This window comes from Lipomyces tetrasporus, assembly GCF_029532465.1.
Source record: "Lipomyces tetrasporus strain NRRL Y-64009 chromosome Unknown POJ06scaffold_6, whole genome shotgun sequence".
NCBI classification, from domain to species: domain Eukaryota; kingdom Fungi; phylum Ascomycota; class Lipomycetes; order Lipomycetales; family Lipomycetaceae; genus Lipomyces; species Lipomyces tetrasporus.
This window is the reverse complement of record NW_026611601.1, coordinates 341,969-366,401: the sequence shown is the minus strand read 5'-3', so window position 1 is coordinate 366,401 and position 24,433 is coordinate 341,969. Positions and strand designations below refer to the sequence as shown.

Sequence of the window (24,433 nt, the reverse complement as noted above, 5' to 3'; positions counted from 1 at the left end):
GAGCCCGCGGCACCGATCTGCGGCACGCGGGACGCGCGTTCGGGCTGTCTATTATGCGGGGGTTAGGGCAACCTGCGGTGTGGGTAGACGGGGATCGGCAAGCCAGTGCTAAAAATAAGCCGGGCGTACCTGCAACGTGCGAGGTACGACCGCAACCGACCAGGAACCGCCGTACCTGCGATATCCAGGGTACGGGGTGTGCTTGCTATCGCACAAAATTCGTTTGCGACTGCGCACCGCCGCCCCCTTTGGCTGCATTATATATTCCCGCGCCGCCTCCGCCCTGCCATCTAACGTTTTATTTCTTTCTTTCCACACTCAGCTCTGTTCCACAATCGCTCTATCTATTCCACTACCACTTGCAAATTACTTTCTCATTCAAAATGCAGTTCAAGCTCGTTATCGCCACTGCTCTTGCTCTCGTCGCCTCGGCGTCAGCTCAGATGTATGTATTTGATGGACTATGTGATCCGGTCATGGCTGACTAATTTCAAAAGGAACGCTACCAACACCTCCACTCCCACCAACACCTCGGTCCCTACTTCCGTCAGCCCGACTGCGACCGAGACCACGGGTGCCGCTGCTCAGAACGTCGTCGGTGCCGGCATCCTCGGTGCCGTCGTCGCCGGTGGCATCGCCCTTGTCCTGTAAACGTCTCGCCACGGCTCCATCCCGCAGGATCATCCGTCTAATGATCGTGGGTGGGTAACTTTAGGCATGAAAATTTGTTTGCGACGGCATCGGTTCTGGGTTCTGGTTTAGGGTTTTTGCATGAGTGTTCGCTATGCTCTAAATGTCGTCGTGTTAGTTTTGGTGGCTATTTTTTCTATGCAATCGGTGCCCGCTTGTTCGTTCGTCGCGTGCGCGTCTATTCCGGCGCGCCAGGTCGGCGCATGAACTGATAGAACAGTGGTACATGTTTTCGGCTGGCGGTTGTGATACAGTGCGGGAGTTTTTGCATCTTACATTATTTACTTTTGGGCTTATTTAATATTTTTTCATGTCACATATTTTTATATTCTATTTTTTAATTGTGAGATATTGTTGTGAGTTTATAAAATATGAAAGAAATGTACTTGTAGCACTCCGAATATTCCGCATTCACAGTAATTCGGTGTTACCAACCAGACTGAGGAGAACTCATTTGATTGCCCGATAGCGTTAACACCGGCTTGTCGAAGCTGGGCAACTTGGCATGCTCTTGTCACTCGGTTGCTCGCCTTCCTACTCGTCTCCTAACCCATTTCGTCGCAGCCCATGCTTCCACCCGGCCATCTCTAATTGCCCCAGTTGCGTGATGGTTCAAGACATGTTGTAATGTTCTGCCGGGGCGACTTGACGACCGACCGAGATGCGCACGCGATTGGTTTCTGTATGAGGCAGCGGCAGAGATAACGAAATATTGAGCGCAGGCTAAACGGTGGCTCCACCGCTTAGCTACTACTTTAACCCCCCCCACTCCTCCGTGTGTAATGCAGACCAAAAAGCCACTAATCAGCTGCACGTTAGAGTAACGGAGGAAGTTGCGGTTGGTCGCCAGCGGACCTTGATTGGCTGCAGCTGTCGGCAGCGTAATAATTAGAGAATGGCAATAACAATCGCCGGGCGCCCTTCTTGTGCGCAAACTTTTTTTGTGTTGCAAATAGATAGGCTCGCCCTTTATGGTTCCGGGTCCAGCTTTTTGCCGCGGACCCGGCAGTGGCAGGGCGATCGGGTCGACCCATATTCGACTCGCGGTAGCTCTTGTGTGTCGGTCGGTCGAGTCGCGCCCGGTGAGGCGGATTGCGTACCGGAGCCGGCGAATAGCGAAGCGACGAACAAAAGCAAGCTAGGCCGACTAGAAGGCAGGCCACCGGGCAGACATGTCGAGACACCGGACACACAAAAAGACATGATCCGCAGTCAACTGGCCGACCGCGCAGTTGTAAAATGACAGAATCTAAAATAACTGCTGGAAATTGATGGGAGATAAATAACCAAGATAAGATGGTGCCAGCACAAGCACAGCTGATACTGCTACTTCGCGCCTGCTGACGTAAAATCTCGGGCCGTTGTCGCCTTTGAGCGTCTACTGCCAAACTCTTCTCCAGCTCGGACTCTAATTTGGAGCGCTCAAGTTCATCGCACTTTTGGGTCTGCATGCTGGGTTGCTTCGTGCCTATCCGCGCCATCTTGCTCTATGGTCAAAGTAAGCAAGTTGAAAAAATAGGGTTCCTTAGTACGGGACCGCGTCGTGCAACCGGTGCAATCTGGAAGCCTCAAGCGTCCGATTCCAGCTGCAAGACGAGTTGGTTCGCCGGTTCTCGAGCGGCCGCCTCGGTCGCGACGAGGCTGATCGTTTCCACGTCACCCTCCGAGACAGATCATGAACTTGGACCCTGAAAAACGGCCACTTGTCTTACTGGTTATGAAACTCAACGTCGGTTGGAGCCGGTGTGCCTCAGAACCTTGCGTGTTAGTTCCAGGTCCACGTTCCTTCAGACGCAAAAGTTAGCATGGCCAATAATCTCTGGTCGCATCATCAATTAATTGTTCCTGATAAGCGACGCGGTGGCGGAAATCATAAGTCCTAACCCAATGCCCTCAGTTTGCGCAGCCGACAACTTTCCGCGCTGGCCCGACGCACTTTGCAGCAATCACGATTCATAAGCCGAAGAAAACTGCTAACTGGGCCCGCCTCTCAATTGTCACCACTTGCGCTGCTTTCAAGTCACGTCACCACTTGTAGATGGACGCTGCCCGTGAGAGTATCGTAAGTTGCTAGGTTGCTCGGTTTTTGTCGGACAATTGGCCAGTTAACAGGATTTTGGCGGCCAGGCTCGATATCAGAAGGCGCAGGCGCCGCGACCGGCCTTTGACGAGACCAAGGAGTGGACTCTTACAAAGGTTGTCTCTTGTCTGTCACGATTGATACTCGGCACTGCTGCTGACACGTCCGCTCCAGACACTCAAGCCAGACTGGAAGCCCGGCGACGGCGCCGCCAGCTCTGAGTGGCAGCAACACGCAAAGATCGGAATCGACCCGTTCGAGCCCGGCCGGCCCGCGCATAGCAACTACAAGCTGCTGATCTCGGCCGTCGTGCCGCGGCCGATCGGGTTCCTGTCGACCGTGTCGGGCGACGGCACGCGCACGAACGTGGCGCCGTTCAGCTACTTCGAGCTCGTCGCGGACGAGCCGCCGACGTTCGTCATCTCCGTCTCGGGCGAGCTCAAGGACACGGTCAGCAACCTTGCTGAAACCGGCGAGGGCGTGCTCAACGTCGTCAGCGAGTGGTTCGTCGACGCGGCAAACTACACCGCCATCACGGCCCCGCCCGACGTGTCCGAGTGGGACCTGTCGGGTCTGCACCCGGCCCCGGCGACAAAAGTCCGCCCGCCGCTCGTGGCCGAGTCCGCGTTCAACATCGAGACCAAAGTCGTCGACGTCTTTGACGTCAAGTCGCCCAGGACAGGCGCGGTCGTGTCGCGCGTTTTCGTGCTGGAAGGTATACCGGCCCACCCTGGAATATGACAAGTTTTACTAACATCGTGTCCGCGCGACAGGAATTCACTTTCACGCCCGCGAAGACGTCATCAATGAAGACAGGTCGATGCTGGACATAGCCAAGCTCAAGCCGGTCGGCCGCATCGGGGGGATCATGTACTGCCGCGTGTCGGACGGCTTCGAGATCCCGCGGTACAACTACGACCAGCAATACGAAGACGAGCCTGCTGTGCGGGCTATTGTCAATAGAGAATAAATTTGTTGTTTTGTTGGTCATTCAATTCTTGGAATCATAGAGGTTGGTCTTAATAACCCCCCATTCAGACCAAAAGAGAGCTAACGTCGACTTGTAGGATAAAATACTCGATCAAGGAATGCACTTGTCGTTTCATTGTATCAAAGTCAATATACGTGACTCGTGGGGCAAATTTTTGTCATGACATACTTGTACTGCGGTAATGAACATTTGCTACCGAGCCTGGTTTAAAAAAATTGACACTCTGCCACGGCCAGGAACTGCTCATCCGAACCAGCCGATCGTCTGCATTTCGCCCGCATACGCTGACTGTCGGGTGCCCTGTTCTTCCTACGCTGTTGGTCTTCAAATGCTTTCTCTGTCACAACTATCTGTTGCGATGCCGGCATTAATCTCCGCAGTGTCGGTATTGGCCCTCGGCTCTCTGACCGCGGTTGTCGTCTCCATCATCTTTGACGACACTACTAGCGATATGACAAACTCAACCCCACTGTCACGTACTTGTTGGTCTACCGTAAGGTGTGATGCTGTCATTCTGCGTTGCGCTCTATGGCGGTAATATGTAGCTACAGGGACTTCCAGTCCAGGCCAATAAGGCGCGTGTTTATGTTGACCATTCATACACTTCACCGGCCAGTAGTACTTGGAACCGAACACGGGCATCGTTTTCGTAAACTACTGACTTGAGCGAGGAAAACAGGACCGTGATGGACGCGAGCGACTATGGCGTTTCGGTGTAACAAAGCGGCTTGTGGCCACCACTTAGCAGTGCATGTGTGCCCCTTAGTCCTAATCTCTTTCTTCTCTCCAACATTCCAATCAATACCTGGCGCTTCCGGTACACTCTATATAAGGCTCCCGTCGAACGTAAGTGCATATGACGCAAAATACTCATAGTATACCGTTGTAGATTGCGCTACTATAGTTTGCTCGTGACCTTTGTCTTTTCATATGTACAGTTCATTCATTAATTAATTGCAGTATATATAATAGATGAGCTTGCGCTTTGCCAACACATCATATTGTGTTCTGATGCGCCCGTCCAACGTAGGTAATGCGATGCCCATCTGGACAAAGGACAGTTTTTAAGTAGCGCGCCCATGATCCGTGAACCCGCGCATGCTCGGAATTCTCCCAGCCCTGCGGGCTGGGGCTCGAGTGCGCAGCGACAGCAATTGCCGACGCCCTTCACCACCAACGATCGACAAGGAAACCTGCCGGCCGTCAAACCTGGCAGACCTCAGGCTCGACCTACCCATATCCTGAATGGCAATGTCATAGCAGCGACCCCGGTAAATTTCTTTAGTCAGGAATGGTTCGAAGAGACATTTGGCCTCTCCATGGTGGAGACTGCTCTTGCAAGGACCAAGCAGAAAAGCGAGGTTCGTCGAGACTGAGGTTTTTGTTGTGCTGCTGCTTTTAATTTTGTACAATTAGGGTTTGCATAACCAGGGCGTAAATTTCTGTCTGTGATTGTGCTGTGTATTTAAGGCACAATAATAATAACTTCCTAAAAATGCCGTTAACAATCAGGGTTAGGGTACATAGATTTTAACCATGTGCAATATCGTTTTCTTCGTGGAGTTACCCGGCGGTTAATAATATATAATATTTTACATGACTGCGACCAGGCCCAGAATGTAGGAAAGGCCAGATCCGCAGGGATATACGAAGTTTCAGCCCACAAAAAGGGAAGTTCGTATATTTAGAATTTCTCGAAAAGCCCTGACTACGAGCTGAGATGTAACCAACGTCTCACATATAAACTTAGACGAATGAACGACTGGTTACCAAGGTAATAAGTCGTAATATATTTTATATTGGAGTATCAAGTATTCCTTTATTTAGAAACGCGAAGAGCTATCGATTGTACTTTCAGTCAGTATCCGACGTCCCTACCAACACCGGGGCATGTTAAATAACCCTTACCCGCTGTGAGTCGCAATGGAGCCAACCGATTAAGAATTCTGAAAGGTTGTGTCAATACCGGGATGAATTAGGTGTGCTATCGGAAGGTCGCCAATTGGATGGCGGTCCGAAGAGCCTTGCGTCAGGGTTATAACCTGGAGCCACTGAGCGATCCTCGCTGCAAGGCTCACGATGGATGCACCGACAGCAAGGCAAGAGGCGTAATAGATTACCGAAGATATCACTGGGTACGAAGGTAGTGGCATAGTAGCCAGGACTGATCTTCTACACTTTCGCCATTGACTGCTGATATGTTCCTAAGAAAAGGGAAGAGGCGCACGTGGAATTCTGGTGATCGCTAGTAGAAGCGGAAGCACCAGATGCCTCTACTGGTATGATACAATTATTGCCGATGCCAATGCCAAAAAAAAAAAAATCGACAACTCCGTTGCCCCTCTGCCCCCGACCGCCAAAACACCGTATGTCACAAGTCATAAAAACTAAAAGAACCTCTTGCCAAATATGTGTAGATTAATTGCCATGTCGTCGTTCAGAGGGTCGGAATTCGACACTGACACGACCGGTTAATTCGTCCTCAACGTTCGCGATCACCACATTACTCGACCGTCCGGCAGACGAATTCGACAACGATGACGACTCACCGCGACGGTCAAGGAATCCCTGCAGGCTGGACAGCATATGCGCTTCTTGCTCGGCCTGTCGTCGGATCGCGTTCACAACTTTCGGGTTCGTCGGGAACGTCATACCGTTGCCCTTTGATGTCCGGATCGGCCAGAACCAAGTCCACGGATTATCACCCATAACTTCCCGGAAGTTTTCGCGCCAGCCGAGGTCGAACACGTTGCCGACGGACTCGGACGATGGCGGTTCGGAGTAGCGGTACGACGAGCTCGCGACGGATGACTTGTAGCGCTGGGTTTCCATGGCTTCGATTGTTGTTTTGTTGGTGAACAGAAGACTGTGATTGTTAGCTTTGCCCGTATCTGCAAGCAGCACAAAAGCGAACGTACTAGAGTTGGTAGCACAAGAAAATAAGGACTGCGATGCCGAAGATGATGGAGATTATGAAGAGAAAGACCCAGTTTAAGGAGATGTATGTGTCGAGCTAGCCATTGTTAACTGCGACCGAACCATACAAGAATGAGAGAGCACATACATATTCGGAGCGGTCTATCCAGTCTAACAGGACAATACCTGAAGCAAAAAAGCTGACGAGGCAAAATACGACAACATAAATCAAAAAGAGTATGAAGTATTTGTGATTGTCAAATCCAATGCATGACGAGAACCACGGACCTATCCAACACCGGTCAATACTCCCACAAAACAAAAACGACCCCGTAAATAAACCTACAGTGATGGTCCATACGCAAGACACACGTTCCGCAAGTGCTGCAGTGGTGCGTCCGGTCCGGCTTAAAGCACCGGCACTTCGAGCAGTATCGCTGCCGCCCATTCTCCTTCGCCAGCACGCCCTGCGGCAGCAGCGCCGCTCTTCCCGCCTCGAGATCTGTCTCGAGTGGTTCCTCATCACCGCCCGGCATCTCACTCCGGGACGGACCGATGCCCGCGTACCAAACAATCAGCACGTACGAACTCACACACAGTACATATATTCCCGTGCCAAAAACCACCACAACGGCACTACCAAAACCTTCCAGCGTCCGTACTCCAATGTCGACAACGAGAACGTAGGCTGCCCAAGTCAGTAATACGTTCACAAACACCCGCGGGAACAGTGTCGCGAGCGAACAGCAGAACGCGTTGACTTCTCCGGCGGAACAAGCCCGCTTCTTCCCGACGGTCGCATCTCTCGGATATCGCGACATGAGTTTTGTGCTTGCACTCTATCCACCTCGACAATATCCAAAAATGCTAATATATATCACCGGGCAAAACGCGAGTTGGATTGACTAGATTGAATTTGTCGACCCATAATGTAAATGAGAAGGGGCTGTGTCCCTGACAACCCAGTCGCCATCGTGACACAATACCCTTACCAATTAGTAAGCCACACTGCGCGCCTGTCACGCGTTTAATTGCAAGTCATGGGCCAGTCGCGTCTTGACGAACGTGATATATAGCTGCGCAATTGCCTTCTTCCTGCACTCAAATCGATTTTACAACTCGAACAACCACAAGCACAGTTTGGACAGGAAATAATGACTTCTGTGACGCGGAACAACCCGCTTACAGATTTCACAAACATACCAAGGCCAGCTGTGGATCCAAAACGTGCGCGGTACGGGGCCGGATCGATGAACCAACGGAACAAGCCAAGCAGTTTCGAGGAGGATCTCGGCAGACTTACCCAGGAAATTGAAGGTCTTCAAGGATGTATGCTTTCCCTATTTTGTTTTATTTTAGCCGAGCGCTTGGAGCATTTAACTGACACGCTGAGCAGCTGCCGAACTTGATCAGAAATGGGCGCGTCCGACGTTAGAGCGATTCGACCCGTCCACAACGCCGATCGTGTTCCAGCAGATCGAAGCCGAAGAATCAATGTATAATGGTGCTTCTGTGGTCCGACTGTTTGGCGTCACGGAGAAAGGACACTCGGTTTTGTGTAATATGACCGGGTTTTATCATTACTTCTACGTGCCGGCGCCGATGGGATTCACGCGGGACAACCTGGATCGACTGGAGGGCTATTTCGACTCGAACTTCCCAAAGGCTGTGGAGAAGCTAGAGTTGGCGCTGCGACAAAGCATTTGGGGATATTCCGGCGATAGCAAATCTCCGTTCATCAAGATCGTCGTGCAGGATCCAAAGCATATTAACCGGATCCGAGGCGCGTTTGAGCGCGGAGAGATCAATTGCGACCGCGGGGATTTGAATCATGAGGTATCAGCCGCTGTACTAGTATTTCCTGTTGCGATGCTAATTCCGGTTTAGAAATTCTTTCCGTTCCCGATTCAGACGTTTGATAATATTCCCTACGTTTTGCGGGCACTGGTGGATTGCCATGTACGTTTAGCGGTCCAGATGCGCAAACGCCTCGAATGTTAACACGTTTTCGTAGATGTCGGGCATGTCATGGGTGACACTGCCACCGGGCCGATATCATGTTGTTCCATCTTATCTGAAGGTCTCGTCCTGCCAACTGGAAATTTCGATTCCGTTCGAGGACGTAATATCGCATCCATCCGAAGGCGAATGGCTCAAGATGGCGCCACTGAGGATCCTCAGTTTCGATATTGAGTGTGCGGGTAGAAAGGGAATTTTTCCGGAACCGGAGACGGATCCCATCATCCAGATCGCGAATGTCGTGACACGTCATGGTACGCAATTTTGTTGCACTCCCTCGGATAGATATACTGACACTGAATACAAAGGCGACGCGAAGCCTTTTGTGCGGAACGTGTTTACGTTGGATACATGTTCGCAGATCGTCGGAACCCAGATTATCGAAAACATGAACGAGAAAGATCTTTTAACGCGATGGCGAGATTTCGTGAGAGAAGTTGATCCGGACGTAATCATTGGCTACAATTTTGTTAATTTTGATCTTCCCTATCTTCTCGACAGAGCTAAGGCTCTCAAATTGTCGGACTTTCCCTATTTTGGTCGACTCACCAACATTCGCCAAGAAATGAAGGATTCGACATTCTCGTCTAAGGCTTACGGCACCAGAGAATCCAAGATTATTAACATTGAAGGTCGATTACAGTTTGACTTGCTGCAGCTGATCCAGCGCGACTTTAAGCTCCGAAGCTACACTCTGAACTCCGTAAGTACCGAGTTTCTGAACGAACAGAAGGAAGACGTGCACCACTCCATCATTACAGACCTGCAGAACGGGACGCCAGAGTCTCGACGCCGCCTGGCCGTGTACTGCTTGAAAGATGCGTATCTCCCGATGCGGCTAATGGAAAAGCTCATGTCGCTGATTAATTACACCGAAATGGCGCGTGTGACTGGCGTTCCCTTCAGTTTCTTGCTCTCGCGCGGTCAGCAAATCAAAGTAGTTTCCCAGCTCTTCCGCAAGGCGTTTGAATTAGACATTGTCATTCCGAATCTCAAGCAAGAAGGCTCGAGCGACGAGCAGTATGAGGGTGCCACTGTTATCGAGCCTCTCCGCGGCTACTATGACGTCCCGATCGCGACGCTCGATTTCTCCAGTTTATATCCTAGCATTATGATGGCCCACAACCTTTGTTACACGACATTACTCTCTCGCCAGCAAATCGAGATTCATAAGTTACAGAAGGACGTGGACTACATCTTAACGCCCAACGGTGATTGTTTCGTCAAAGCACATAAACGGAAGGGTGTCCTACCAGTAGTCCTTGAGGAGCTACTGGGCGCACGAAAGCGCGCCAAGGCGGATTTGAAGAAAGAGACAGATCCGTTCAAGCGAGCTGTGCTTGACGGCCGTCAGCTGGCATTAAAAGTATCCGCTAATTCGGTCTATGGTTTCACGGGTGCCACAATCGGAAAGTTGCCATGTCTGGCAATTTCGTCATCTGTTACCGCCTATGGCCGGCAGATGATTGAGCAGACAAAGGAGCAGGTCGAAAAGACGTACACCATCGCGAACGGGTACTCACATGACTCGCAGGTTATATACGGTGATACAGATTCCGTCATGATCAAATTCGGGCCAGACGATTTGCGAGAGTGTATGCGCCTTGGCCAGATTGCTGCGGATTTGGTGTCTCAGATATTTGTGAAACCAATCAAGTTAGAGTTCGAGAAAGTGTATTATCCGTATCTGCTGATCAACAAGAAGCGGTATGCTGGAATGTACTGGACGAAACCCGAGAAACCTGATAAGATGGATACGAAGGGTATTGAGGTAACGTATCCCGTCAGATGCGGTTGTCGAGTCATGGCTAACGAGAGTAGACGGTCCGGCGGGATAACTGCAGACTAGTTCAGAACGTTATTGAAACTGTCCTGAAAATGATTCTACATGACCGGGACGTCGACGGCGCTCAAGAATTCGTCAAGAAAATCATCTCAGATTTGCTTCAGAACAAGATCGATATGTCGCTTCTCGTTATCACAAAAGCGCTGTCGAAATCAGATTACGCTGCTAAACAGGCGCACGTCGAACTTGCAGAGCGCATGCGAAAACGAGATGCCGGGTCTGCACCTACATTGGGCGACCGGGTCGCGTACGTGATTATCAAAGGTGCGAGGAACGATAAGAATTACGAACGGTCGGAGGATCCCCTCTATGTGCTCGACAACAATTTGCCGATCGACACGAAATACTATCTCGACAATCAGCTGGCAAATCCTCTGCAGCGTATTTTCGAACCTATTCTGGGTGCCCGTAAGGCTCAACTACTGTGTATGTACCACCGGCCACATGAGTTATAGCATAGAATACTAACTGCCTGCATAGTGACCGGTGAACACACGCGAACCATTTCAGTTGCAGCGCCGGCAGTCGGCGGTCTCATGAAATTCGCTGTCAAGACCGAAGTCTGTATGGGATGCCGTACTCCACTCACAGGCGTCTACGCCAAAGGCGCGTTATGCAAAAACTGCATGCCGCGTGCTCCGGAGCTCTACCAGAAACAGATCGAGTCCGTCAACCAGCTCGAGACAAAGTTCGCCCGATTGTGGACGCAGTGTCAGAGATGCCAGGGTAGCTTGCATCAAGATGTCATATGCACGAGCAAGGATTGTGCGATCTTTTATATGCGGAAAAAGTCTCAGAAAGATATGACGGATGCCACGTATCAGTTAGCGAGGTTTGACAATACCGCGTGGTAGGGGTGAACTCGGATCTACTTAGGACGTTAGTTGGACTGCGTGTATCACGGTGCATGTCAGTATTGCTCGGGCATTGTGTATATTAGTTAGTTTAGATGTATGATTATGTTCAGTTGCTTTGTCCTGTCATTCGTTTGACTTGAATAATGATACTTTAGAGTTGCATGGCTAGATTTGTGGGTTCTATAAGCATTTGTTTGCAAGACTCAGGAAACTGAGCTTTGAGTATAGCTCGGAGTATCTTTTTTTGGTCTATAATCATAATTGATATTGGGTAGACAAAATATGCAATATATAAATTTGAAGATGCAGCAATACATGATCAATAGCGTCCTACCAACGCTGACAGGGCTGGCTAAGTCCATATGCGCACGTACACACAGTGTTACGAAGAGTTGAAATGTATTAGGATATTGATTGTGCAGAAAACAATTTTAAGCAAAGAATCCGATTAACTGGAAAGTAGATATTTACAACAAATGACCTACGGCACAAGGACTTAGATTGACAAACGGTCCTTGTAAAAACGAAGTCATTTGGGAAGCGGCGGACACAACTGACCATGATCGCCAGAGATCCTAGTGCTCTGCCCCCGTGAGGTTGCAGCCATTTTATGAAATGTATGTAGCCTTGGATCGAAAACCGGGTGTTGTTCTGTCTGATGTGACGATTGTAGACGACTTCCACTTGCTCCCGTCGGTTAAGAGGCTAAAGTTGGCCGCAAGTTATGCGGCTCATTGCTCTATCAGTAGGAGTCGTTCTCAACGTGAATCAGGGACACGCTTAAAATTGGCTAAGGTAAATTTAAAATCTATAGTCAAGGCTGTTACAACCATTCAATGTACATTCTGCGTAACAATGAGCACACGCCTCTATTCTAAATTAACCACGACAATCCAGAAGATCTTCTTGAAAGCCTTAATCTCTTTGTCTTCCTTTTCGAAATCTTTCCGCTCCTTCGATCGTTCTTTCTCAGTTTCACGTCCCAACTTATCCATCTCGTTATTAATTTTTCTCAACTCTTTCTCCTGCTCTTTTCTAGCTTTTTCCACTTCCTTGATCCATTTTCGTTCATCTTTTTCTGTTTCTTTACTCTTCTTTGCGATTTCCTTTTCAGCTTTGCGATTCACTTTATCGATCTCTTTATTTAGCTTCCTCATTTCCTTTTCATACTCGCGTAGGCTTTTCGGATTCTCTCCAGGCTTTTTCTTTGGAGCCTTTTCGCGGCCTTTCGCAAGCTTATTCTCCGACTTCTTGAGCTGCCGCTTGACCTGCTTCTCGGATAACCTTGCAAGGGCTGAAGATTGTGGAGAAGGTGGAGGGACTTGGAAAGTCAGTGGGCTAATGTAGCCCTCCAATGCTGCCAAACGTCTTTCATTCACAGGTTGGTCCTTATTCAAGTCACTCAAAGGGGCAAAGAATGGCTCATCAGCCGGTAATCCAAGAACCTTCCCCAATGCAGATGTGGTGCATAATTGAACTTTCAATCGTCGCGGCCCAAAAAGTTCACGGTTGGCTTGCTTCACAAACTGATCCGTTCTACCTTTGCTTACAGCATAGATTCCAATCTTGGCCACTGCTTGCGTGGCAGCACCAGCAACCTGAGCCCAAGAATGTGGCACCATACCCAAGACACCACCAACGAGATCTAGCACTTGAAGAGGAGGATTGGCAGTTGACACGACATTAAGCTTATCGACAAACTCAAGAAACTCCACACAGGAAATGCCATGAGGTTCCAACTCCGAAGAATATGCCCTAGAGAATGGAACTCCGGTACCGGCCATCATTTGTGGCACGGCTATTGGCATTCTTAACGGTGGAATAGCATCATGCGAAGGTGGAGTATGAACATGAAGATGCAAAGCTTCCGCCATAGATGCATCGTCATCAGAAGCGTCCAACAGATCTTCTGGGGCGGCTGTTCCAAAACGGTGATCTGTGGATCCCCGTACAGGATTATTCAAATACTGTCCCGTCGATATCACACCAGCATCATCACCAAATTCTATTTGGTTCGCATACCTGTGATTCTTTTCGTTACTGGCTTGGTGAAGCGTTCCTCTCGCACTGCTGCTCTCACTGAAAGCGGAACCCTGAGAAGTGGCATCGTAATAGTCTCGCAACTGAGGCGAATCTCGTTCATACCTCTGACTGTATGCGATCTTCTGTGTATGATCAGACTGTCCCTTACTATCTCCATAAACAGTACCAGGATTGCTCGCATAGGATTCAATGCGGTTGCTGCCACGATTCTGGTATCCACCGCCATAGAAAGACGGATGAGCGTGACCTTCCAGATGTTGGTGCGCTGCTGGAGCTACATCGTAAGCTGAACTTTGAGCAGACGCATCGTAGAAACTAGGCATCCGAGGCGAGTTTTGGTCATTGGGTTGAAAGTATGCGCGACCCGGTGCACGATAATACTGTCCCTGCCTAGGATAGTGGTCCGACATTCCAGGCGAATTTCGGTCCCATGGCTGAAAGGCTGCTTGACACGATGTCTGGAAATACTGTCCCTGGCTAGCTCCGAGTGTACCAGGGTTCTGTACATAAATTTCAGCGCTGTTACCGGAACGATACTGGTATCCTTGCCCGTAGAAAGCGGGGACGCCATTATGCGTAGGTCGTTGGGAGACTGAAGCTACATGCGGTTGCTGATTCGCACTGTATAAGTTCCCATAAGGCGGAGGTTCCTCATTGGCCGCCCGCTGCATTTGATCTGTTATGATTCCCGGCGACTGGAGTTTTGGACAATTGTTTGATTATCCAGTCGCCAGTCTGTCTTCATATATTCGTTCATGAATGACGAGAGAGTTATTCGCATCGGGCATACCTAAACGTAATTATGCGGATTTGGCACTCGGATTTATCCCCTCGGATTTGCTCATACCAGCTCGGATCTCAAGCTTCTTTTGGTAGCCCTAGTCCCCATGCGGCTCTCCGTACGGCGCGGTATGATGGAAGTTAAACGTAAGTAGCCAGTCAGCCAAATGGGCAAGATAAGCGATACTAGTCCTAATACCGTTACTGTCCTGTTCCGTCCATCGGACAGAAATATGCTCGGCAATAGTCGGTAAAAGAAGAATTGATGTGGTCCAGCAACATACAATCTATCGAAATTGAACTTAAACATCGTAAGACAAACCTCGAGTTAGCGCGCTGACAATAATAAACATGTAGATAGCTAGATTGGAATAGCACCGCGTGTCTTGACGACTCCTTAGACGGACATATCCCTATTAGAGCGTAGAACCAGGCTATGTACCGTAGGACGAGTGTCGAGGGCCAAAATTTTGCAGTGAAGAAACCTCGGGCTGATATGAGGCGGCTGACTGATAAGATTCGTCGGGCAGACAGTACCTAATTTACCCGGTTGTGCGAGTCAGGGGGGCTATCGATTGAAGTTATCGAAAGTTATCGAGTGCTAATCTACTTGTCCCATAGCCAACGCCTACGTCGTATTCGAATCCCAGGCTGATAACGTTATGCATATCTATATTTTGGGGGCCTCAGGCTCTGGGAAGACCACACTAGGGAATGCGCTCTCTGCTTACCTGAATGTCAAGCACGAGGATGCTGACGACATCTTTTGGGAGCCGACCGAGAAGAAATTCACGAAGCGACGGTCATCAATTGCTCGGGAAGAAGTTCTGCGTGATCGTTTAAACGAGCCTGAGAGCTGGGTCTTCTCTGGCGTAGCATTGCCTTGGGCAGCCTCTATTGAACCACTGTATGACCTGGTAATATTCTTGCAGCTGGATCCAAATGTTCGAATGGAGCGACTAAGAGTCCGAGAGATCGAGCGATATGGCGACAGGATTCTGGAGGGAGGCGACCGGTTTGAACACAGTGCTGGCTTCCTTCTTTGGGCAAAGAGCTACGATTCCTTAAGTCCATCACCACCAGACAAGGTGGGAAGACCAACTAATGTATCCCTTGCTGTTCACGAAAAGTGGCTTTCCGAGCGACCTTGTCCTGTTCTTAGATTGGATTCGGCTCGACCAATTGATGAATTGATGCTAACGACCGTGAAATTTATGAAAGAGAATCTGTCGTTGGGCGAGTTTGCGTGGACTGAAGAGATATGAAAGCGAAAATAAAACTAGGAAATTCTGATAGGATCTGGCGCGCAAAATTTACTAAGTAACTTCAGATGATCAATTGCAGAAATGTCTAGAAGCTATTGTACAAGCTATTGTATAATTGTGAATGAGTGTGGTGAAATTTTGGATGATAAATTGAAGTAACCATGACAGTTGGACGTAAGATGTGTTACAAAAGTTCTGAGTGTTGTCAACCTCGGCCTTTAACTCAAGATGACAGATCAGAATATTGTTTAATAGCATTTTCACTTCTAGTTGGCGGAACGAACGTTGTATGGACATTTGTGGGATGACGGTTCGGGGTTGTTTATTTTTCTGTTGCCCTAGACGGCGAGCAGGAGCGTGGAACAAACCTGCCAACTCTAACTCTTCTGCCCCTCGGGAGGAGCCGTTCTCCAAGATTACAGGCAACGGTCCTGTCCATCAACACCGACGACGCCGACGCCATTGTCATTCCTAAATCGGTCAATTGCAGTGACCGCTCCGACCTGCCCGACGATCAGAACTTTGCATCTCCTTAACTAGTATGAAGCCTCGATGCAACCGAGTTCAGTGACAAAAGTTGAGACTGCACACGAACAAAATCATCCGCATCTCAAAGTCACACATCGTCCTGCATTCCGTCACACCCTTGGCTTTTACCTCTTCCTCTCACGCACATGCTTGTTCGATTGGCTGCGGGCATCGCTGGTCTTGCTGGTCTTGGCCAGGTTGGAATAGGCCACTCAAATCGCCTTGGCGATCTTTTTAGTCTACAGGGCCAATAACGGCCTTCCTACGAGCCACGAGATGGCGTCAATCCCTGCTTTACGCCGTCGAAGCAGATAGATTCAGAGGAAGAACCATCTTTATCTTTTTCTCTGCTTGCGGTAAGATAGCTATATGATCCCAACGGTTCCTGTCAGATCGCTGCAATACCACCCGTTCTTGTCTTCGTTCTTCCAAGCGCAATGCGGCTGTCGTCGTCCATCATCGCGCCGCGCGCCGCACTCATCCTCACTGTTGCTGCACGTGCCTTGGCCGTCGTCCCAGTCACCGATATCTCCATTTCCGCCCTTACGCCGGAGATCGAGTCCGATAGCGCGGCCATCTACTACGGCAGAAATCCAGAAGACTCTCTGCTGCTCGGAAATGACGGCTCGGCCGCTACGGGCGGCTTCCGCGCATGGGACCTGCTCAGCTCCACGACTGCTCTGCTGGTGAGAAGGTGAGGCGCACTCCCGGCCGCTCAGAAGTCGTTGCCCCGCTTTTCGACGTCGGCGGGATGGACTTGTCGTGTCGCTTGCCTCGCCGGACTCGGTCATCCGCGTCTTCGACGTCGGCGACGGTTTAAAAGAGATCTACGAGGCGCGCAAGAAAGTCCTTGGCGACTGGTCGGCACTGTGCACGTGGAAGAGCCAGCGCAGTGGGAGGCAGTTCTTCTATCTCTTCGGCAAGGGGCAGATCATTTAGTTCTTGGTTCGGAAGAAAGGCTGCTATCCTGAGATAGTTGAGGTATGTCTGCCATTGTGACAGGCCAAAAAGGCCGGCAAGGATAAGAGGACTCGTATTGGGGAACGATAGTGTGGGCGCCTGGTTCCTAACGTCTGCTAGATCCAAACTTTCTCAGCGCCCTAGAGGCCAGCTCGTGCGCCGTGTCTCCATTCGCAGATGTCATCTACTTTGCGGGCGAAGACAATGCCGTCTACGCCTTTGACGCCGCCGAGTCGACTTCCGCACCAGACATCAAAATCCTGGGACAGGCTGCCGATGCAATCACCGGCCTGGCCAGCTATGTCATCTCACGCTGCTCTGAGTACCTGCTCGTGGCGCAAACAGATACTGTTGCCGTTTATACACCCCAGATGGAGCTCCTCGGACTGATGCAGCTCACAGGCGCTGAGGACATCGAAATACAGGGGCTGTCCATCTACCAGGCCAAGTCCAGACAGTATGGGAGAGGCGTTCTGGCCTACGCCATCGAAAGCGATTCTGGAGCGTCTTACGGCATCAGCTCTCTCAAACAGCCATTCGATGATTTGGGCTTGGCCCTCAATAGTAGATACAGCACGCGCTCAATCAAGGGTCCGTCTCATCCAGTACCGGGAGTACTACAGAACGGCTTCAGCGTCAAAGGGCAGCACGGTTCGAGGCTCTCGTGCTTCGCCGGATTTGCCGGTCCAAAGTGCGAGCAGTTCACCTGCCGCAACGACTGTTCAGGTAACGGGAGGTGCGTCGGACCCAATGAATGCGCGTGCGACAGCTCCTGGGCCGGGCCGGACTGCGCATTCGTCCGCGTCGAGCCCAAGTACGAGACGGACGGCAACGGGGCAGACGGCCACGACCCGGCCATCTGGATCTCGCCAGTCAGCGCGGACAGGTCGAGGGTCATCACGACGACAAAGTCTGAAGAGGGCGCTGGGTTGGCCGTCTTCGACCTCACCGGCAAGCTGCTGCAGCACCTGGACGCCGGCGAGCCCAACAACGTCGATGTAATTTACGGATTCAAGGCCGGAAACCGCACCGTCGATCTGGCTTACGCCGCCTGTCGCGACGATGACACCCTCTGGTATGTCCTCTTGACTTTGTGCAATCAGTAGAACCGATGTCCTGACGCTCTGCCAACTTTAAAGCCTCTTTGAGATCGACCATAACGGCCTCCTCTCCAACATCCCCGGCGGCTCGCAACCCACCCAGCCTGACTTCACCGTCTACGGCTCGTGCGCCTACCGCTCGCCGCGCACGGGCAAGCAGTACCTGTTCGTCAACGCAAAGTCAGCAGAGTACCTGCAGTATGAGTTGACCGCGACGGCGAATGGCACGCTGGCGACGACCTTAGTCCGCTCCTTCACCGGCGGTTCCGGCGGCCAGGTCGAGGGCTGCGTAGTTGATGACAAGAATTCCCGCATCTTCGTCGGCGAGGAGCCGTACGGTCTCTGGCGGTACGACGCCGAGCCAGAGGGGTCCTCCGAAGGTTACCTAGTCGGCCACATCGGCGACGGCCATCTCTCAGCAGATGTCGAAGGCGTCACACTTGTCCCGGGCAAGACACTAGACACTGGCTTCATCCTCGTCTCCTGCCAGGGCGTTAGCGCGTACGTCATCTATCGGCGCGCTCCGCCGCACGAGTACGTCGCGACCTTCACCATAGTTGAGTCCGAAGACGGCAGCGTCGACGCCGTCAGCAACACGGACGGGCTAGCGGCCGTCGGGAACGCGCTTGGGGATGACTTTCCGCACGGTCTCGTCGTGGTCCACGACGATGCTAACCAGCTCCCAGACGGGAGTACGAGCGTCGATGCTTCATTCAAACTAGTAAGCTTGGCAGATATCCTTGAGGCGCCGGGACTGGCTTGCTTAGGGTTACTGAAGGACGTGGATGAGGCGTGGGACCCGCGAGCGTAAGTGGCCATGGTTACCCGAAATTACCGTTGGCCTAATGATGGCGGAAATTTGAGAAAAAAGTTTCGCATAAGTTAACTTATCAATAATTTTACTAATTTTTACGCCGCAAATTTAATTAAGGCACAAATAGACTCAAACCTAAACCAATAGGATACACGTCTGTGTACATATGATGTTTGCACTTGTCGCGTGTCGCGTGCTTTCTCCCTATAACTTGTTTGCAATCGACTTTCCGAGATTACCTCGCCATCTCAAGTAGGCTCTCACACAGTGATTGATCGTTACCATATGCGGCTCTACTTATCACACAGGACTTTAGTGCAAGACGCGATCGCGGCCCTCTTGGTCATTTTAACCGGTTTTGATTGAGCGACGCGAATCACTCCGAACTCCTCATTCGATCTTAACCCGCGAAGCCGACGACCGCGTGAACTTGATATCCCCCTCCGGATTTTCTTTGGATAGTATGCTGTGACGTGCACCTCAACGAAGCCTTCTTCCGAATCTGCGCGGATGCGGTGCATCGTAAGGGAGCTGCACTTGACAACTGTTTCGGCTTCGTTGACAGCACTGTCCGGCCGATTTGTCGACCAACTTTGCACCAGCGTGAAGTCTACAATGGACACAAGGTTTGTCACCAATAAAGAAAACTCTGTACGACCAGACACCCGGCACCCAGCCTTTTCCGTTCGCGAGACTCGTGAGCGCCTGGTGAAAACTCATCATCCGATCTCCCTGCCACGCCTTTACATCCTGCAACTACTTCCGGGCCCCCATTGACGAGGCTTTGCGCATTGACCCACCGGTAACGGGCATTCCACAGCGCCACGTGCTTCCGGGTTGTTCAACAGCGGGTAGCAACCACTTCGGTGAGGGTGTTACATTTGGCACCTCGATCTACGCTCTTGACCACAACAGAGCGTATTTTCCATACCCGTTTACATTACAAACCCGTCGCTCGGTCGTTCCTAAGGACGGTAAAACTGAACGACATGTTAAAGAAAACGCGGATTCAAAATCTATAACCGTGGCCAGGTCAGCTTTCTGCTCCATCAGCCTTCGGGCGAGGTCCTGCTCACTCCTGCGTCGCCAAGGATTTGGCAAGAACAGAGATCGAGCTCACCCTTGCACGAACATCGTGGCTTTACGATTTGCGCTTACGTGAGGAGCATGTCTGCGGAGTTTCCGGGTGCGTGGAGGTGCGGGGAGGTGCGGATGATTGAAAGGAATGGAGTATTTCAATGGATAACGAGTGTGAGGGTGGGACCATTGGCTCAATTTGGACCAACAGGTATAGGCCATGACGGGGCAAAAGGCTGAGAGTTAGGAGAGTGTTGCCAAACTATAGGTGTAAGTTCATATCATGAACAGGCCATTGACGAGCAGCAGTTGCCGCTGGAAGACCGTCAGAGAAATAACGATCCTACGCTACCAATTTCTGCACGCAAACCCTCCGAGATCTCATTTCCGCGCAGTCAACGGCCTCGAGTTGTAACTAAATGTGCCGGCTGCCATTTTTGTGGTCTTCTCTCCTCAAGCTTGCAGGAGCAAGTGGTTCTGCAAGTCGTACGTAAAGGAAGTGAAGTTTCTGAGGCGTAGGCCGGCCGCAAGGTCGAGGAATGTCTCATCCGGTAGAGGTTCAAGCCGTGGAAGGGGGAAGCTTGATGTCAATTTGTAATTTATGTTTAGTTAAACTGATGGTTTATGAAGCTGCAAAGATAAAAAATGGTATCACCACAGAGACGAGAAGTTACCCTATTTTTAGCGCGTCACGTGATTAAACTTTCCCTAAAGAGGACGGGGTGTAGCTTTTAGTAACCCAGAACCGATGACGGGTCTGACTGACTCCTGAAGTTAAAGTATCGCAGCCCTAAGCTGACGTGCCAGCATTGTCTAGCCTGTCAGCGAAAATTCATGTCCAACGTCAGCATTTAGATAAACCGTATTTGCTAGCGACTTGGACTTTGTTTTTGGATGTCAGCAACGAAAATGCTGACTTAGAGTTTAATTGGCTGTGACTATTTTGTGAAGATTCTTTGACCCTTATGGGGGAGTGTAGCTTTATCTTTTGCCTAGGTCCGAATAGGGGCTAAATTCCTCTCTTGGCCAAACCTTACCTCGAGGAGGAGTGGTACGGCTGATTTATTCAACTATTTAAAGATTGACAGGTTTAGGGGGCGTGGCACATAGCGAATGGTAGTGGTCGCTAATCGAAGCTGTAACCCAGCCCAGCTCTAGCGTGATATGCAAGACTCGCTTCAGCCGTGTTGTCAGCATGACTCCCGCTTGTTGTGCACCAACCTCGGCCAGGGCAGGGAGTATCCTCGGGAATAGAGTGTGATCCAATGCCATGATACATAAATCGCCTTATAACCATCATCTCCAGAAGTGAGATCAGCCAGCGCCAAATGTCTTTTACCCCAGAATCACTCCCTGACCTTCGTGGGAGGGTATACCTCGTGACAGGGGGAAATGCGGGACTGTATGTGCATCTAAACCAAGTGCTTCTAATCAATGTAATCGGAGGACGATTGCTAAGCTGAACCCGTTGAATAGTGGTTACCACACTGTCCTCCAACTTGCAGCGCATCATGCAACGGTCTACCTTGGTTCAAGGTCGGAAGCCAAAGGTAGCGCTGCCATCAAAGAGATCAAGGTGACGGTTCCGGATGCAGATGTGCACTTGTTGAAGATGGACAATATGAATCTCAAGAGTATTGTCTCGGCGGCACACGAGCTTTGCAAGTAAGTAATAAGTAAAACGGCTTTTTGCGTGATTTTTCAGATTGTGGCAACAGCACTGATTAGAACGTAGGAAGGAGAAACGTCTACACGGCCTCGTCAACAATGCCGGTGTCATGGCAACTCCTTTTGAGAAGACCGTAGACGGCTATGAATCTCAGTTCCAGGTATGCCAGGTTTATCAAAAGTTCTACAATTATGATATGATGATAGTGAACCTTCAGTGCTAACTGCAACTACTTTAGATAAACTATATCTCCCATTGGCTCTTAACGCAGCTCTTGATGCCTCTCATTCTTGCAGCGGCCTCCAGCTCAGCGCCAGGAGTCGTGCGCGTTGTAAACGTCTCATCTAGCGCTCATGGTAATGCTCCTTCGAACGGGATTGATCTGCAGGACACTGATCAGAAAAACGGTAACCCGTTATCCCGATACGGTTCTTCTAAACTGGCGAATATCCTACACGTCAATGAGCTGGATAGAAGATATCGGTTGCTAACGTCGTCGGCTGACGGAAATGATGCTGAGCGGGAAATATGGTTCGCGAGCGTACATCCAGGGATGGTAGACACGTATGTTTCAATCTGGATGACCCCATCTAAGACCGGTGTATGCTGACATTAAAAAAAGCAATCTTATCCGGAACGCCAACGGTAGTAGGATGCTTGCCATTATAGCGTCGATTGTAACGACTTTGATGAAGGTGCTTCCTATAAGTGTCCCGCCAGAAAAAGGTGCTTATACACAATTATTCGCCATCGCGAGCGATCGCTTTACAAGAGCGATGAGCGGGGCGTATCTAGTGCCGGTAGCCAAGGTGGGAACAACGACTAAACAGGGAAAGGATGAAGAGCTAGCGAAAGCTCTCTGGGAATGGACCGAAAATGAAATGAAACGCGCTGGATTTATTTGAGTCGCCTTCCGAGAGAGATTATCAGTGACGGCGTAAGTGCTTTGCAACTGTGGACATAGAGGCGGCCCGCACGCGTTCCGGTCACGTGAGGCATGGATGTAGTGTAGGGTTTCAGGGTTTTGAAAGCATATCATATAACTAGTTATACTGTGAAGAGAACAACAATGAAAACCATGCTTAGCACCCGGTGAGTAAAGAAAGCAATAACTTCATCGGACTTAACAAAGAAATTCTGGGTCATCCCTCGACCAGAAGGAGCAAACACGATGTCAGCAGACATTTATGGCACTTACACAACGGAGACCTTGGCACAATCATTAGGCCCAGGATTGGTATTAGGATTATGGTGGGCTCACTAATGTTCGCCTGTAACCAGAACGGTCATCGGGCAGTTAGAGCTCGCTCCATGAAATCTCAAGAAGCCGGAGATGATACGGAGGGCATTATAAGGAGATGATAAACGTGAAGACGACTTTGATACAGGGTTTAATGGGAGGGAGCTGTCGATACCAGCGACATTCAGGCTAATAGTACACACTCTGTGTTAGGTCAGATCATCGCACGGAATTATCTAGCGCTACTTTGTTCAATAAATCTGTCTTCAGTACCAGCAAAGTCTTAATTAGGGAGCGAAAACAGGGCGTCCCTTGTCCAATCCAGTTGCTCCAGTGATTGGACTGGCGGGAGAAATGCTGGGCGACAGATCCTGCTATCAGTACACTGATCTCAGGTATTGGCCAGTAGGGTCCCATTCATGTATTTAAGGCCCGTGTCTCTAGCGAAGGTGACGACCGTTTTGCCGGGACCGAGCTCCTTTGCGAGGGCAAGCGTCAAGCGCGGCGGTTATCGCTCAATCCTGGAAAAATGCGGTCGAAGGATGTCAAGAGTTTGCAACAGCTGCAGACAAAGGTATCGTTCGGATTGTATCCCCAAAACTTTATGTACGGTTGTTCGCCAAAAATTCATCAATCCGCTGTCATTGTGTTGTCTCTTCCCACGTGCGAAACGTTGAGATGGTGATTGACGAAGCCGTTTAAGTGATCCTCATACTTTGGCAAAACTAGGAATCTTGAAGCGACAGAAATCGGACTGATACGATTCTTCATCTGGTCATCAGTATCAGTATAGTGGCATGGCTGAAAGCTATGTTTATTTTATCAGCATTTCTATTGCCGATAAACATATAAAGACAGACAATCCCCTCGCGGTCAAATAGGATTCGCGTATTATTTTGACATCTCCTTTACCGCCGCGCTAGGCTTCCTCAGTCCAACTGGGCGTGCTTTCGGGATTGCCCGCGTTGAAGAATTTTTGGCCCGGATAGAGGGTCATTTGCTTGCGACACGGGAGAGACACATTATGTACATTTCATTCTGAACCAGCGCACCATTCCGCTCCATGTTAGCTTTGAGGCCTGCAAGTATCGCGATGATGGATGGTGTGAGCAGACGACGTTCATGAATGTGCAGAAGGAAAGTCTGGCTAAAGCAGAATATCAATATGCTTGCTTTGGCAATTGGACAATGATGGACTATGGTACGTATAGCGATGGACGTCCGTATAAGCAGGGCACCGTCACGGTGAAGAATTGATGGCAATTGTGGATAGAGGGTCTTTTCTATGGCGGCAGTATTAGAGACTATCAACATATGTTGGCATTTTGCCTTAAGATAAGATATCCATATATGTATTGTTGTGTGTGCTCCCCAGTCTTTAGCAAATCAAAAGTAAATGATTTATACGAGTCGGCGGACGGAAAAGTCGCAGGTAGCACTCGTGTCGAGCGTGCATTTGGTCGACCTGACGAAGCACGTCTTGTCTAGCCGCGTCACCACTTGCAATAAATCTTCGCGGAAGGTCAAGGGCGGGGAAAGCTGACCGGGTCCTGATGTT

General features: G+C 50.2%; 9 protein-coding genes across 9 annotated transcripts; 7 read left to right on the top strand and 2 right to left on the bottom strand.

Annotated features, from left to right (window-relative positions):
- The first annotated feature begins 318 nt into the window (after positions 1 to 318).
- On the top strand, positions 319 to 730 carry POJ06DRAFT_254123 (uncharacterized protein). Its single transcript, XM_056187728.1, has 2 exons — positions 319 to 445; positions 498 to 730. Exons 1-2 carry the CDS (start codon positions 384 to 386, stop codon positions 649 to 651), a joined length of 216 nt encoding a protein of 71 aa, XP_056043100.1. The 5' UTR covers positions 319 to 383; the 3' UTR covers positions 652 to 730.
- Positions 731 to 2,454: 1,724 nt separating this feature from the next.
- On the top strand, positions 2,455 to 3,951 carry POJ06DRAFT_113933 (uncharacterized protein). The gene is made up of 5 exons (XM_056184130.1): positions 2,455 to 2,752; positions 2,818 to 2,886; positions 2,945 to 3,485; positions 3,544 to 3,782; positions 3,838 to 3,951. Exons 1-4 carry the CDS (start codon positions 2,729 to 2,731, stop codon positions 3,738 to 3,740), a joined length of 831 nt encoding a protein of 276 aa, XP_056043099.1. The 5' UTR covers positions 2,455 to 2,728; the 3' UTR covers positions 3,741 to 3,782; positions 3,838 to 3,951.
- An 889-nt stretch (positions 3,952 to 4,840) lies between these two features.
- On the top strand, positions 4,841 to 5,137 carry POJ06DRAFT_268533 (uncharacterized protein; the record flags this gene model as incomplete). Its single annotated transcript, XM_056189317.1, has 1 exon — positions 4,841 to 5,137. One exon carries the CDS (start codon positions 4,841 to 4,843, stop codon positions 5,135 to 5,137), a length of 297 nt encoding a protein of 98 aa, XP_056043098.1.
- A 1,042-nt stretch (positions 5,138 to 6,179) lies between these two features.
- Positions 6,180 to 7,498, bottom strand: POJ06DRAFT_198094 (DHHC palmitoyltransferase-domain-containing protein; the record flags this gene model as incomplete). The annotated part of the gene is made up of 4 exons (XM_056185093.1): positions 6,180 to 6,627; positions 6,680 to 6,774; positions 6,826 to 6,965; positions 7,024 to 7,498. 4 exons carry the CDS (start codon positions 7,496 to 7,498, stop codon positions 6,180 to 6,182), a joined length of 1,158 nt encoding a protein of 385 aa, XP_056043097.1.
- Positions 7,499 to 7,762: 264 nt separating this feature from the next.
- POJ06DRAFT_254111 (DNA polymerase family B-domain-containing protein) lies at positions 7,763 to 11,711 on the top strand. Its single transcript, XM_056187727.1, has 7 exons — positions 7,763 to 8,006; positions 8,074 to 8,513; positions 8,565 to 8,636; positions 8,692 to 8,950; positions 9,005 to 10,467; positions 10,518 to 10,968; positions 11,023 to 11,711. Exons 1-7 carry the CDS (start codon positions 7,832 to 7,834, stop codon positions 11,394 to 11,396), a joined length of 3,234 nt encoding a protein of 1,077 aa, XP_056043096.1. The 5' UTR covers positions 7,763 to 7,831; the 3' UTR covers positions 11,397 to 11,711.
- A 374-nt stretch (positions 11,712 to 12,085) lies between these two features.
- Positions 12,086 to 14,198, bottom strand: POJ06DRAFT_113888 (uncharacterized protein). The gene has a single exon (XM_056184128.1). It carries the CDS (start codon positions 14,111 to 14,113, stop codon positions 12,269 to 12,271), a length of 1,845 nt encoding a protein of 614 aa, XP_056043095.1. The 5' UTR covers positions 14,114 to 14,198; the 3' UTR covers positions 12,086 to 12,268.
- A 562-nt stretch (positions 14,199 to 14,760) lies between these two features.
- POJ06DRAFT_113886 (P-loop containing nucleoside triphosphate hydrolase protein) lies at positions 14,761 to 15,521 on the top strand. The gene has a single exon (XM_056184127.1). The coding sequence runs from the start codon at positions 14,885 to 14,887 to the stop codon at positions 15,485 to 15,487; it is 603 nt and encodes a 200-aa protein (XP_056043094.1). The 5' UTR covers positions 14,761 to 14,884; the 3' UTR covers positions 15,488 to 15,521.
- A 931-nt stretch (positions 15,522 to 16,452) lies between these two features.
- Positions 16,453 to 19,147, top strand: POJ06DRAFT_290912 (uncharacterized protein; the record flags this gene model as incomplete). Its single annotated transcript, XM_056190356.1, has 4 exons — positions 16,453 to 16,709; positions 16,735 to 16,953; positions 17,112 to 18,050; positions 18,115 to 19,147. 4 exons carry the CDS (start codon positions 16,453 to 16,455, stop codon positions 18,884 to 18,886), a joined length of 2,187 nt encoding a protein of 728 aa, XP_056043093.1. The 3' UTR covers positions 18,887 to 19,147.
- Positions 19,148 to 21,294: 2,147 nt separating this feature from the next.
- On the top strand, positions 21,295 to 22,984 carry POJ06DRAFT_290896 (uncharacterized protein; the record flags this gene model as incomplete). Its single annotated transcript, XM_056190355.1, has 5 exons — positions 21,295 to 21,368; positions 21,413 to 21,631; positions 21,702 to 21,795; positions 21,874 to 22,199; positions 22,258 to 22,984. 5 exons carry the CDS (start codon positions 21,295 to 21,297, stop codon positions 22,538 to 22,540), a joined length of 996 nt encoding a protein of 331 aa, XP_056043092.1. The 3' UTR covers positions 22,541 to 22,984.
- Between the last annotated feature and the right edge of the window lie 1,449 nt (positions 22,985 to 24,433).